The sequence below is a fragment of the Acanthochromis polyacanthus genome, chromosome 19 (genome assembly GCF_021347895.1).
Source record: "Acanthochromis polyacanthus isolate Apoly-LR-REF ecotype Palm Island chromosome 19, KAUST_Apoly_ChrSc, whole genome shotgun sequence".
NCBI classification, from domain to species: Eukaryota; Metazoa; Chordata; class Actinopteri; family Pomacentridae; genus Acanthochromis; species Acanthochromis polyacanthus.
Window position 1 is genome coordinate 25,945,610 of NC_067131.1, and position 15,460 is coordinate 25,961,069.

General features: G+C 41.3%; 1 protein-coding gene across 8 annotated transcripts in view; it reads right to left on the reverse strand.

Moving 5' to 3' along the window:
• Positions 1–3,414: 3,414 nt before the first annotated feature.
• Positions 3,415–15,460, reverse strand: part of LOC110961777 (rho GTPase-activating protein 23-like) — a 77,251-nt gene continuing 65,205 nt past the window's right edge. For 7 of the 8 annotated variants that reach the window (XM_022209509.2, XM_022209508.2, XM_022209506.2 and 4 more), the window contains 14 exons: positions 15,304–15,441; positions 14,339–14,647; positions 14,196–14,257; positions 13,875–13,981; positions 13,591–13,703; positions 11,127–11,279; positions 10,898–10,976; positions 10,551–10,624; positions 10,303–10,392; positions 10,070–10,195; positions 9,927–9,971; positions 9,687–9,780; positions 7,506–7,537; positions 3,415–7,404 (listed from right to left, as the gene is read on the reverse strand). In XM_022209509.2, coding sequence (XP_022065201.2) covers positions 6,436–7,404; positions 7,506–7,537; positions 9,687–9,780; positions 9,927–9,971; positions 10,070–10,195; positions 10,303–10,392; positions 10,551–10,624; positions 10,898–10,976; positions 11,127–11,279; positions 13,591–13,703; positions 13,875–13,981; positions 14,196–14,257; positions 14,339–14,647; positions 15,304–15,441 — 2,391 coding nt within the window. In that variant the 3' untranslated portion in view covers positions 3,415–6,435. Of the gene's footprint in view, positions 7,405–7,505; positions 7,538–7,889; positions 7,915–9,686; positions 9,781–9,926; positions 9,972–10,069; positions 10,196–10,302; positions 10,393–10,550; positions 10,625–10,897; positions 10,977–11,126; positions 11,280–13,590; positions 13,704–13,874; positions 13,982–14,195; positions 14,258–14,338; positions 14,648–15,303; positions 15,442–15,460 lie in introns of all 8 variants that reach the window. The other variant, XM_051939409.1, reaches the window with a different exon arrangement.

The window sequence follows — 15,460 nt, forward strand, 5'->3', positions numbered from 1 at the left end:
ACTATATTCATTTTTGATTTGCTGAGTGAAGTCTTGAACTGTGGTGATGTTCACCTGATGGACTTCTTTACTGAGAGATACAAGTCCCATCTGTAGTGATGCACTGAGTCCAAGCAGTGGCAAAACATTGTCCTTGATAATGAAAAATGGTAGTGTGTACTGTTTGGCCCCTAGGTGGCAGCATAAGTCAACAAATCCTAGAGTCTTTATCTTACTACCACCATAAGCAACAAGGTTAGTAGGTTTAGTGCAAGGCTGTATTTGTTCAACTGTTTTCACTTTCTCAAACATTTCTTCTGAGAGGACATTGCATCTAGCGCCAGTGTTCACTTTCATTTCAACTGCATTGTCATTAATCTGTACAGTAGTGAAAGCCTCTTCTCTGTCCTGTGACTGAGCACAAACTGTATCCACTGTCTCGTCCAGGGTTATGCCATTTACATAGTAGGTTTCACTGTCACTGTCTTCTGTGTTGTCCATTTCCACCTGGTGAACTGACTTTCTTTGTCTTTTCCTGTCAAACTGAGGTTTGGATTTGCAGCACCTTTTGAAGTGGTTCATTTTCTTACATGAATTACATTGTTGGCCAAAAGCTGGGCATTTGTTTCTCCTTGCCACGTGACTACCACCACAATTATTACAGTCAGTAATGAGCTGTGATGAGGTTTGTTTACTGTTAAACTTGGCCATGTCGTAGTCTCGTCTTTTCACATGTTTAGTCTGAACAGCATCCACATTTGTAACAGAGCTATGTGGGGACATGAGCATTTTGTTGTGCTCTTCTGTCATTTCATGAATCTGGCAAACTGAAATGGCCTTAGCTAAAGTCAGATCACTGTCACGTAATAGAACTTTTCTGAGGTGGTCGTTATTTATGCCACAGACCAGCCTGTCTCTAATAAGTTCTTCACACAGCTTGCCAAAGTTACAGCTCTTAGCTTTGATTCTCAGATCGCTCACATAGGATTCAATGGTCTCACCAACCTTTTGGTTACGTGTGTTGAATTTGTGTCTCTCCATCGTTATGTTTGTTTGAGGGTTGCACATCTCCCTAAACTTTCTCTTGAGGCACTCCGGGTCCTCTTTGGACTCCGCCGGTGTGCGAACACGTCCATTTTCGCCGGGTTCACGCATCTCTGCTGCGTAAACAAAAGATCTCTCGCGCTTGATTGCTTCGGGACCGGCCAGGTTCAGGAGAATGTAAGCTCGAGTCCGCGCTGGCTTATCCGAGTGCGCTGCGGCGATAAAAATGTCGTATTCCTGCTCAAATATGCGCCAGTTTTCCGCGATGTTGCCATCAAACACCAGCGGGTCGGGTCGTCTGAAGCCGTCCGCCATCTTACAAAATCAGCGAGGTAGCACAATGGTCCTGCTCATAAAAAACGTACTCACAACACGCTGTCAATTGTGAAAAATAAGTCCGAGACTTCTGACACCATGGTGGGTGTTGTGATAATAAAGACGACCGGGGGGGTATTCCACGAAGCTGGCTAAAACAGGCTGGGCTTACGCCGGTAAGCGTGGCTTGAACAAGCGGCAACTTTAATCTCAGCTGCAAGTAGTTCCACAAACGAGGCTCAGCTGTTTTTCAGAGACGCTTATTCAAGCCAGGCTGATCCAAGCCAGGCTGAGCACGCGTCCGGGGGAGATAAAAAGCCCAGACGTGTCAATCGTCGAAATGATGATATTATGTCCAAAAACAGAGCGGAGACTTTCTCTTCGGCGGAGCAGAAACTTCTCACGGAGTTGTACGAGGACTACAGGGAGATTATCACAAGAAAAGGTAACACGGTTGCGATAAATAAAGCTCGAGACGCTGCCTGGCAAAGCATTGCCGACCGTTTAAATGCGTGTTTATTTTCTTTTTAATGAAGCACTTAGTCTGAGCGTACACACGCACACGTCTGAAAATTTAATTTTCAGAGGGCAAGTTTTTGACACCGATTAGGGATAACCCACAACTGCAGTGGTTGATGACTTTTTTTTCCTCACCCTGAAGTTTGTCACACTACTGTGGCCCAGAGGAGATCCATCTTGATGAAATAAAGCTTTTCAAAACCCATTGAAGACATTTTTTTATGTGTGTATAAACATATATATATATATATATATATATATATATATATATATATATATATATATATATATATATAGGTTAGGGGTTAATCCTTAAATGGTTTCTGTATCCTGGGAGATACAGACATCTGGCAGGCCGTGGGGGGGAGGGGCATTAAGTATCTGCACTTCTTACTATGGGACAAACTTAAGAGGGGATAGGTCGACTACAAGGTCATGTGACTTCATGCCAGCATTCAAAACTATATTGACTCACGGACTTGTTTTTCTGTGACACCGCCTGAGTTATCAGACCGAGCTGAATGTACCTTACACCCCGAAGTTTTATTAAAGTCTATAACTCGGTTGGGTTGTAAAAGTGCTAAGTGTGTACGCTTCTTAAGAAGATAGAACGGACTATAACAGTTTTCACAGTACGTGGTGCAGAGTTTGAGAAGTCAAGTCGCCACGAATTCTCAATTTGACTTCCGGTTCTGCCAGTAGCTTCCAAATGGGAAAGGTTGATGCTACAGGTATGGACCCTTGTTCAAACCTTAAAATTAGTAAAAATGCAGTGTTTTTTTCTTTCTCTATTTTTCGTTTTTCGAATTCCATTTTTAAAAAAAAAAACGATTATTTGTTTTTTCTCATTTTATTTTGAAACGGAAAAACGAATGAGCGAACCATACACAGATTGACGATGTAATGCAAAATATAGCGTTGGATTCGCAACGCTTTTACATTAAAAATATAATATACCCATTCAAAATGCCCTAACTCCATAGATTAATTTACATGACAGTTTCACGAATCCTTGTGAGACCGGGTTGCATATTCATCCTTCCACTATCTATACAGTGCTTTATCCTCTGTAGGGTTGCGGGGGTGCTGGACCTTATTCCAGCTGGTTTAGTGCAAAGGCAGGATACACACTGGACAGGCCGTCAGTCCATCACAGTGTCAACATTCTAACAATCAGCAGAGGTGTCTCCTCTGGTGGCTAGAAGTCAGATATTGTATACAAGTCTTTGAGAAGACTAACTTATTTCTTCCTGTTACCACAGTAAACATTTTCCTGCAGTATTTGTGTGCTCAACGCTAGTCTCATGTCATTTTGAATACAGCTTGGTGTTCATTTAATAAATTATGGTCCCATTTCAAGTAAAATAGCCAGTCTGACTTGTGTTTGACAGTTGCTACCGTGTCCTTGTGTGTACCGTCCTCAAAGACAAGATAATCCACCTTCATATTTAAATTCAGAATGACTTTGTGTCACCCTGCTGGCCATGCACACACTGCTCTCATTCTGTCACTGTCACACCTCAATTGAAGCAAAAACAGACAGAAAAGACAAAGGCATTTCCAAAACAAATAATTTAATATATTATGTTTAATATTTATATACACAGGTTAACTTAACAAGGTTTGTACAACTGTTACAAAATTGGTCCACGCACAGAATACCCACATACATAAAGTACATGCACAAGGGCACAGATAGAGAAGGACAGACTTGAGTCTAGATGTGATTAAGACAAACATGGAGCCTGGTTGGATGACAGTAGTTGGCAGTACATTTTGGTTTCAATCCATTTCGTTTTTACAAAACTAAAGTTCTGGGAAGGAAGCAAAAAATGCTAAAACATCACTCAGGTAAGACTGTGGCTTGGGATCGAAGAAAGTCGTCCCCTCGCTTCCAGCTGCTCCTGTGTCTCTTTAACACTGTTATCATGTATCACTGTAACACTAAGTGCTTCGGTTCCTTTGTTAAGCTTTTTCCACAATGCCGACACTGTACAATTACCCACATAGAAAAAAACAACAGAATTTTGGCATGACTTGACATAGCTGCCGTGAACACTCATAACCAAGCAGGCATCATCATCCTCACAGCTCTGGCCCTCCTTTCCACACACACACACACACACACACACACACACACACACACACACACACACACACACACACACACACACACACACACACACACACACACACACACACACACACACACACACACACACACACACAGAGGGAAGCACGACAGGCTCGTGTTGAACACTTAGGGTTTGCATATTTTTTCCATGCGTGAATTCTTTTCTATTCCAAGGAAGCTTTGGCATAATGCCTGAGTCCACTGGCCAGACAAATTGAGTTCTGCTGAATTTTCCTGCAGATCCACAGGAGGCTTTGGAAGAGCTCGTAAAGGGCTGAGAAGTAAACTGAAGTGAGGTTTCATCTTAATTAGTGTGCTGTGCCGCACTCAGCGTGGCAGGTAAGATGCATATTAGATCTTTGCTTACATGGGTACAGTCAAAGACATCATTAGTGGACACCAGCAGGGGGCGATACCAGGTCAAGTCCAGGACAATCAGTCTGCTGTGGAACACAAATGGCTGACAATGGCTTTGCTGGTGAGAGTTACTGCAGCAGGGAGCTCAATCTCAGTTGTCTAATATGGCTTTCTCTCAGTCTTTACCTCAAATGTTTTATCAACATCCATCATTTTAAATCTGCAGCTGAAAGGTTTCATTCCAAAACATTCTATGTTACTAGCTACTGGGTCTAGGGTATGACAGTTTATTACTTTTCGTCCATCTATCCATAGTATGAAGAAAAACTTCATGAAACTGCTTAAAAGCTACTTAGGGAATAAGTCAGTCAGAGCAACTCAACTTCAGACTGTATATATGAGAACATCTGACCATCTCGGTTTGAAAGGAAAATCCCTCACAAGCAGTCATTTCAGCACGTTGTTCAGACGTTTCAGCAAGAGAAGCATTTCTCCTGTTGTAGTTCAGACACTGAGGTGACACTGAGGTGTCTGAATGAGAACATTCAGCGTAAACAACCTGAACTGTGGCACGATAGCATGTGGGTGTTCCAATGCACTGTGTAGCCAGTCACAAAACGTTAAAAAAAGACAAACAGAAAGTTTTTTGGCAAATACAAACATAATCAACGCTCTTCGCCTGCCATAATTAATTTAGCTCCTTGTGATTTCTTCCTCCTATCAAAAATTCAAATCAAGTTGAATGGTTGCAGTTTTGACTATTCAATTTCAATTCAATTTTATTTATATAGCGCCAATTACAGGTCAAATTGTCTCAAGACACTTTACAGAACCCAAAGACTAAGTTTAGGGGGACACTGCACTCATTGCAGATGGTACTTGACATTTTTATTACAGGCATTTCACTGCTTGAGAAGACTCCTTTAAAGCCAATGGCGCCTCATTTAAACAAGGTTTAGTTTTTGATTTTTACTGACGCATTCTGAATTTTTTGTTTTGCACGAAAGCATTTAAAATGGCTGCAGCAAAATCAGTTAATTTGAAGGTATTTGTTGTGACCATTAGATTTGTTTGTTGGGGCTTATAATACTTGAATATGTACTGCTAAACAACACAAAACTGTCTTTACTGTGTTGATGTCTGAGGGCATGAAGAGTTGGAGAGAACAGGAAAAGCTGTAGTTACGTGTTGCTCCTTCCTCATTCATCAATGCTCTGCAGTGAGTGAACTTCCTTCTATTAGCAACCAAGCTAACGGTCGAATAAAAAGCTACCCAGCTCAGAAACCTGCTGTGACTGACTAATGCCACGATGTTCCTCCATGTGTTAGCTATACTGACTGGTGATAAAAATGTTTGTAATGCAAATCCTTATGCAGCTGTGTTACTGACTGTGCAAACTGAAAGTTGCCAGTAATACAGGAACACGAGGTTGTAGTTCCAAAAGCTATTTGACTGGTGTTATAACCATGTCTCAACAGCAGGGTGCGCTGAAGCACTGCTGATTAGATGAGTTAAACACTGCTACAGCCAGAAGGTTCCACTAATTGGTGAACTTAAGTTGAATGTGGGTTTATCATCAACAGTACTTTTGAAAAGATAAAATTTAAATTTATTTCATTCCTGCTATCCACAGTAGATGCTCTACAAAATGCAGAGTGTGAACACAGGCTAAAAATTGTGGGACCTTGCAGGTATGTTTGCTTGGATATGTGATCAGATTTTGGCTATAAGCTAAGCTGATAATGTTTACCTCCATGTGGTCTGCACAGTATATAGATTCATGGATAATTACATCTATACTCTTTGGCAACTGAAGGAATTAAGACAAAAGTATTGCTTGCACAGTTTTCTGTTTTTGATTTTGGAATGAAACTCTTCAACTACACTCTGTGTCAAAGATTCATTTTACCACGAGGGCATGTTTCCCAATTTAAAGTCAGTAAAAAGCCAAATGAGTCTTGAGACAACTGAGATCCCCTGCTAACAAAACAAGACGTTAGGCTTCAGAAGCGATGATACATGTGATTCGGTGTTAGTGAGTAAAGGGCAAGTGCTTGGTACTGCATTAGTAAATGTCACAGTTGGGTTAAACTACCACTGTGTGACGACGCCACGCTCTGGTGTTGTCCCGCACTTCTGTGGCTGATCTCCTCATGACCACAGTCAAAGAACCGGGGGAGCTTTGATCGACCCATCCCAAGGAAGAAGAGGCAAGAGGGGGAGACCCCTGGGCAAGCTGAGGGAGCGGACCCATATGCTGAACTGACCTGGAGCCTACAGTTGTTCCCTGAGGCATCCCAACATGTCTGCACAGACTCGATGTTCCCTCAGTGACCCAGATCACTTCCACCTTGTCTGTTCTCCATTCTCTGACTCTGTCTTCCCTCCTGCCCAGCTCAAGCTCCAGATTCATGGACACAGCCCTCGGCCTTCCACCTCTGGTCTTCCTGTAGCGAACTGGCGCTAACTGGTTCCAGTCTGGCGTGCAGCTAGAACCACGTCCAAGATTGGGTGGCCTGGAGGGGGAGATCCAGAAGGGGACAGTGGGACGTCCACTGGCTGGACTGTGAGTTCTCAAATGGGAAGGAGGATTAGTCGCAGGTGGTGGTCTAGGGAATGTGCCGTGGACTTGGTGATGTGAGTAGAGAAAGCTGTTTGGACGAAGCGCCGGTAAGTTGGTTCTCTGTCTTTGCAAACTTTGTGCATCACTGCTAGTTTTCTTCCTCAAGTCCTCTTCAACCTCTTCTCCTTCTGTCAGTGGATCCTTTCCCTCTGTGGTGTTTTGAGCTTTTACCCCATTTTGGCTTTCTTTGAGAGGAATGATATGTTCCGCCTTGACTGCCTCTTGCTCTTGTCGATCCTCTTGTTCCTCCCCTCCCATTTCTTTTCCTCCGTAGTTGCTAGCTTTGACTGGTTCATGCTCGGAGTCCTCATCAGCGCTGCTTCCCGGCTGGTTAGTATTGGGGCCTTTTTTGCGTTTGCGGGTCACTGCAGAGATGATGGACTTGGGTAGGAAGTCCTTGGCATTCAGGTCTTTTTTGGAGCTCAAAGAAAGCTGAAAGAGTGAAATCTAAGTTGAGTAATGTTACTCTACTCTGAAAAATCCAGTAGCTGTAAGTCTATTCCTAAATTTCAAGTAAAAATGTTCATGCTTACCTTTGATTTAAGTGAATCGCTGGTGGTGGATTCTAAGAGAAAGAAGTAAAAATGTAAGTGGCAACGTTGTCATTACTGGACGAGTAAAGATCGTAATGTTAAGAGGGATATCTGGCTAATCACAGCATGTCTACCAGTACTGCAACTTTTTAGGAGAACTCAGGCCATTACCAAAGGATTTGTCTTTAAAATCAGGCAAATACCCACAGCTGTATGCTTTTAATTTAATTTGAAGCAAAAATGGCTAGAGTTTGCCTTTAGCAAGACAGGGGAGTGATGATTCACTGGTGGAAAAATGCAATACTGATGGAAAAAACATAAATCGGTGAATGACTCCAAAGAAACACCAAACACAAACACACAAGGAGCAAGACCTGGTCCTACCGAAAAGGCTGATCCACTGTCTCAGCTAGAGAAAAGGAGTGCAGAAAGGTCCGCAAAAGAGAAAGTGAGAAAAAGCAGGAAACATCATGAGTATCGACAGGCAGAAACAAAACAGTCAGAAACAGCACAGAAGTAAACTGGAAAGGAAAAACACTGAGTCAAGGAAACAGACCTGTAGCATTTAAAGTTCAGAGTGTGGGGGATAGGTTAGACTTGGAAGTACTGGGGCATTAGGGTTCTTCATCAAAAGCCATCATGATAAGCTAAGTTCTTTGATTTGCATGTAAAGATTGTTCTTAAGCATAATCTAATATCAAGTGGAACCTGGTTACCTGGGCATCACCGGAAATGAAGAGGCTTGGTACAAATTTATATGTTTCTAGTTTTCTTTAGATTGGTAGATTTTTGCCACTTCCTGAAACCGACAATCCAACAATCACATGCACTTAATGCAGTGATTGGTTGGACTCTTGTGCCTTTAAGAACAGACCAGTGTTTCCACATTTCATGGATAATCACTTATTCCTCTCTCAGTGGAGCGGTCAACATTTAACCATCAGAAATTATCACACAACTCATTGTGTGATGTTCAATTCAAGCACAGCTCAGTTCCTCTGACAGTGCTGTTTTTCCCCAAACTTCGGTGTTGATGAAGTTAACCCTCATGTTGTCCTGCAGGTCAAAATTGACCCGTCATGAAGTTTGAAAATGCGGAAATATATATATGTCTATATCTATACGTGTGTGTGTGTGTGTGTGTATATATATATATATATATATATATATATATATATGTGTGTGTGTGTGTGTGTGTGTACACATATTTCACAGTGAAACTTCCGATGTCCACATTTTCAACATTTTTGCTAAATCTTTGAACATTTTCTGGTGGAAAAAAAGAAACATTAAAAATGTTTCTTTAAGAACATTCACAAAAAAATCTACCAAAATCCAGCAAATTTTGCTGGATTTTGGTAGATTTTTTTTGTGAATGTTCTTAAACAAAATATTAGAAGTTTTACTGATAAATATGTAAACACTTTAGATATTTTAAGGATTATTTTTGGAAGATTTTGACTCATTTTTGAAAATATTTACAAGATTTTTCTTGCCACATTTGTTTTTTTTTAAATAAAACTTTTAAGGAATTATTGGAATTTTCTTCCTGAAGGTTTTGCAAATTTTCAGAAATTTGGGGAATTTTTTTGCTGAATTTTTGGATTTTTTTCAGACAAGGAAACAATATTTTTTGGTGCCAGTAAATGAGGAGAACAGGAGGATTCATCAGAGTGGCTGCAGTGGCAGCACAAACTAAAACAAAAACTCATGTTCAACATATCCACAACTCATTCATGAATAATGTATATTTATTTGTTTATATTCATTTGTTGTAAATCAAATGAAGCGTCTGATTATTTAAAAGAAATTGAAAATGGAATCGGATATTTGTGTTGTTTTATTGCGCTGTTTACTGTGTGTTCAAACAACACTAAAAGTGACCCCCTGTTGGCTGTACCTCTTGTTTTTTATAGAGCTAGTGGCCTACACTGTGATTTATTTAGAACACTGGTGATCCAGATTTGGTAATCTTTAAAAGCTTGTGTCTAGATGAGGGAGATTTAATCCAATGTTGCTTTGAAAAACTGGCCTGAAAGTAAGATGCACTACCTGATCCCGGATAGCTACACATGGGACTCTCAAATCTGTATTCATGTAATCCAGAATTAACTGTAGAATAACTGGGTCCTGGTACAAAATGTTTTATTTTTGTGAGCGCTGCCTTCCTCCACTCCTCACCTGATGCCTCGCATGGCATGCCTGGCCTGCCGATGTTGGACAGCAGATGGTCAATATTCGGCACAGGTTGCATGTCCCGCTTATCCTCTGGGGCCTGCATGCGCACATAACATACACACACATAGTGAGACAGAGGCCAAAAATAAGGGAGAACTGATTACATCTGAGTCACACAGTCTCTCCATTAAGTGTGCTGTGTGTTCTTTGTGCTAACAGAAGCACAGCTGTGAAGCGACATACCTTGTCTTCCTTATCCAGTTCTCCATCACTGAAGAACCAGTCATACTGGTGAAAGTAGGAAACACAGTGTTAAGACAGCACGTATAACGGTGTGGTTACAATAGTGCTATATTTGTTGCACTGGAGGAGCTGATGGCTCTTACATGCAGGATAAGTGTCTCCACTATTTTGTAGCGATCGGGCATGTGAGTGACCATGTCCGTCATATTGTCCTCTGACGTCCTCACCAGAGTGGGTCCAAACACCAGAGCTAGGTTTCTTGGTTCCATCTGGAATATTGAAACACCATTATTGTTCATAGTTTTTATCCATTTGCAAACACATTTCTCTCCCAAACAAAACTTCAATGAAAAGATTAAGATAAAGGTGAGGCTACCTTGTTCTTTTCAGAGTGATCTGCCACCTTCTTCAGATGGCCCACCAGGAACTGGAGGGTGTGATAATAGTGATCTGGGAGGTCATGGATCTGGAAAGAAGCAAAAAAATTTACTTTTTGCTATTTCAGTATTTATTTTTTCAATATAAAGTGAGCAGACTATCAAAAGGGGGATTAGATTTAACAAGAAAAAGAATCTTTTAGTCCATACTCCATACTATGCTCTCTGCCATATTTACATGACATACCAGTTTCTTCATGGTCTTCAGTCTGTCCTCTGCATCTTCTATTCGGTTAGCATCAATGAAGTCGTTGTATTTGTCTGTAGGCAGACACACTTCATGAATTCCAAAATACAACAAATATTCTATCATTTTTAATAGCAGTGTCCACATGCAATCAACATTCAGAGTCTTTAGCTTGAAGGCTCATTTTTAAAGAAAAATGCTGATGCAGTCTTTTCATTATTTATACATGCTGTAAAAAGAGTCGGTTGGCAGCATGAGCATATTTTCATATATTTATAAAATATTTTTAAAATACACACATTTATTATTTATGCAAAATTTGACATTATATAAGTGTGTGAAGTCACCATCAGTAAACAGAGGCTCCGGCAGTTTTCGGAAAAATGATTTAAGCAGGCTGCTGATTACATTCAGGTCCTGCCATCTCTGCAGAGACAAAAGAGGATGAATGATCAAAAATGACAGAATCTATCAAAATGATATATGGGACTACAGTAACAACGAGGCATTAGAAAACTTGGTTTACAAGGCAACTGGTGCTCCTAAAATCCTGGGTAAGTCGTGAATCCTTCATACCTCCTCAGCAGTGTTAATGTCCATGCCCTTGTTGAGATGCTCCTGCAGATTGGACACCATGGCATTGTTCCCTGGTACGCGGTAGATGCCAGTGTACTCTAGACCCAGCGTCTCGACAACGCCACAGCACATCTCCACGATCAGAGGTACAAACTGTGAGGACAGAATGAGGAAAAAACCGAGAAGAGAGAAAGTGGGGTCAAACTTAGGAACTTATATTACTATTCTAACAAAATGTGGAAATAAATGTACTTGATACAATTTCCTTGGACTGCTTTATTGCCATTTGTTCTATCATAGTCATGCTTTGTACAAATCTGAATGAACATAATTCAGTCAGATGACCGTTCTCATTGCTGAATTCCAACAGTTTAAATTATTTATGTCCAGACAGGCCATTTAGGCAGGGGACATCAGCTGAGTAACCACATGCAGTATTTATCAGTACATAGATAAAGTAGCCAAAGGTTTCCTAACACTGCTCAGAAGTCTAATTAATGCTTGAGTTGGGTGACACCCCATGCATTTGTAAAATATTGGAAGAAGAATTATCCTTAGGTTTTCAAGTCCAATTTCTTTCAGTACAGTCACTTCCAATATACCAAGCAACTCCTTCAAAAGCCACTAAAAACTTTAAATTGAGTCATTCCATAAAAATACATGAGAAATTTTGAGTATTGGGCCATTTTGGTACCAGTGATCCACAAATGAAGGTCGTGCTTTTTATTAGAAGACACAATTTTTGTTGCTGTTCTTCATGTCTATATAGAGCCAGCACATTTGAAAGTTCTTCAGAGACCAAAATGGCTAAAACAAGGAGCCTACTCCAGGAAACACGCCTGAAGATACAGATTCTCAGCCAGGAAGGATACAGCTGCCAGATAGCCTCGAAGTGCAGATGTAGTCCTTCAGCAGTTGGATTCACTCTGCAGAAATACAGATGAACCAACAGCTTGGAAGACAAACCAAGATCTTGATGTCCAAGTGTTTCTTCAGCAAGAAATGACCACATCCTGATCCGCAAGTGCAGGGAAACCACCGAATGACATCACAGGAGCTTCAGCAGCAGTGGTCAAACCAAACTGGTGTCCAGTGTTCCACCTACACTGTATGTGGACAACTTTTAGATCATGGCCTCAGGTCCTACAAGACTGTCAAGAAGCCCCTGATCAATGAGGAGCATAGGTTGTTGGGCCCAAACACACAAGAACTGGATAGCCAGGAATTGGAAGAAGATTCTGTGGTCAGATAAATCCAGTTTCCAGCTTTGTCTTCCTCCTGCTAATGTGACGGTACACAGAAGGCCAGGGGAAGCATTATCTCCAGCATGTACAGTACCTACCGTCAAGCATGGTGGAGGCAGTATCATGGTTTGTGGATGCTTGAGTGCTGCTGGTGTTGGTCATCTCACTATCTGTCATGACACATTGAACTCTGTCAAGTATTGTGCCATTCAAGAAACCCACATGCTCCCTTCTGCAAGTGTACTGTTCCATCAAGGTCAAACTGGATGGATGTTTCAACAAGATAATGCTCCTTGAACACATCCAGGGGCAGCAGAACTTGGCTGCAGGAGCTCAGTATCCAGGTCTTAGAGTGACCAGCTCCATCCCTGGACACGAGCCCCATTGGAAAATCTGTGGTGGATTATCTAAAGGTCTGTTTCAAAGCATAAACCAAAGAATTTAGAAGAATTAAAAGCAGTAATTCAAGAAGAATGGGACAAGATTATCCCTCAACAGTGTGAAAGGCTCATGGGAAACATGCCAGCCAGGATTAGAGCTCTACTGTGTGCTAATGGTAGGACTACTAAATATTAATTTGATGATGTGATGGTTTATTAATTTTTGTTCAGTTTTGACCACATTCTCTGTTATTTGTTGACTTTGATACTGACAATGTTGAGAACTGACATACTGAAGCTGTCAAGAATGTTATTTTCTTAGTTTTTCTTGTAAACAATAAACAAAAAAATAATTTCATTGTTGTCTAATGCAGCCACATCTTTTGAAACACAAACAAGATTTTCCCACAAATATTTCTTGATAATATTTGAGATTGTGCAAAATTGCATGGGTGTCTGAAAGCTTTTTTCCACCACTGTATATTGTACTAAAATTCTGTTGCAACATTTTACCAACTTGGACATCCTTAATATATTCTTTTTCATATTGGGACACTCCAGGCAATTATGCAAATCTTTAGAGGAGATAACTGATGAGGAACACATGGAGTAGACGTACATGCAGTTCTACTGAATCTGGATTTTAAGACAAGTATGAGATTTAAGTATGAGATGTATCCACTTCATGGATAGTAATAACTGCAAACAACTGCAAGTGAAAACGAGTAAATTCAAAGCTCTGCTCCACGTCTTTGATTTCCAAATCTTGCTGTGTAGCCAGTCTCATCATTTTCTCTGTGGTCAGATTTGTGTTCTGAATCTTGTTCATTTCTGGCTTACCTTATGGTTGACAGCTGGCTGACAGTCCTCCAGTCGCACACCAAAAGCCTTCGGACTGCCTGTCTTCTTGGCCTTCTTCATGATGTTGATGCCCCAGAGTGCCTTGTTGTCATCTGACATGCAAAAACACACATGGACACCACACACACAAGAATGTAGTATTTACATCTCAGTGGAAAAATAATTAATAGACAACAAAACATGGCCAATTTTTTTTGATAAAAGGCCATGTGATGCGACTGTGATTACTTTATAACACAGAACAGAACCATGTTTAGACCCACCAGATCTGGAGGCTCGGTTCACCGAGGTGTTGTCAGTTTTAGCCAGGAGGAAGGGAGGCATCATACGATGAGCTTTGGGAGAGGAGTCCAGCTTGTTACCTGTCAGACTGCACAAAGCGAGACACAACCACAAATAAGAAGTGATTAGGGGTTGTTTTTGAAGAGGAGGAGGACAGATGACCGCCTTGTTCTTCTTAGTTTTGGGAAACTGCAGTTACCATTATCATTTCTGACAAGTTCCTAGCCAAGAGCCACAGTGACTCCTAATTATACCAAGAATCAGGGACAGAATTCCTTCTAAAAATAATCCAGCATTCTGACCTGTGCTTTCTGTAGTCATTCAGTTTCTTGTTGATGAGAGCTTGTTTTGAAAAACCAATCTCCTAGAATAAATGGAAAACACTTATTAGCTTAGCATGTGCGTTTGTATGAACAATACAAGATGAAGTAGGTATTGATCGGACCTCGTTGTCTGTCTTGCTGTTCTCCCTGATGACTCGAATCCAGGCCAACATGTCGTCCCTGTCCTCGGCCTGCAGCAGGTACTCGCAGAAGTCCTGCGTGGTCAGCCTCAGGGTATGCTTGCGCTTGGTTTCGCTGTAGGCGATGTCGATCAGGCAGCCGCGGATGCTGATCGGGGGATGCTCGTCCTGGCTGGGTCCTGCCCCCGCTCCATGAAGCACAGCCTCTCTCTTGTCTTTGTAGAGGAACAGCGAGTGTGAGCGGAGCACTGAGAAGGCGCGTTTCCACGGTCGCATGCCACCACCAACTTTCTACATTGGGGAAAAACAGAGATCTTAAAATCAGAACTGGGCATGACAGGTCCGTTGAAGCGTTGGATTTCTCAACAAGGGGTCTTACACTGCAAAAACTCAAAATCTTACCAAGTTTATTTGTCTTATTTTTAGTCAAAATGTCTCATCTCACTCAACTTAAGATAAATTCACTTAGTAAGTGACATTTCAGCAAGATGGAGCGACTTGTTTTAAGACAACACATCTTAAATATCTTGTTAAGTCAAACAATCTTAAAATTATCTTATTTTAACCGTTGTGTCGTCCTGCGAGTCAAATCAACCTGTCCTACAGTTTACTGTTTAAATAGTGACTGACGCTAACATCCCTGAGACTGCACTAGGTCATAGAAAACAAGTTCAGTTAAATTTTCCAATCTATGTAGATCAGAAATATTTTCAGTGCCTCAGAATTTCAGGGTAGAGGCTGATTCATGATTTGCATGATCATGAATCAGCATTATTATTATTCAACGGTGCACCACTGCATAATCCAAGTTCTTAATATAAGTGACTACCTCATGTCCTGCAGCCCTCACTTTAATTAACCACATCTTTCCAGACCGAGATCAGCGTCTCATAAGAACAAGGAGCCTTGCAACTGACGAATACAGAAACAGAAGCGGTGCATTGTACCTTTCCCTTCTCTGTGAGGATCTGTTTGTAGTGCAGCCAGCCCTCCTTATGTATGTCACTGAGGGTGATGGTGCCCAGCTCTGAGGTGGAGTGGCGTTTTGACCGGGCCTCCTCCTGGACTCGCAAGCTCTCCAGAGACTGAAACAGAATGTGAGGA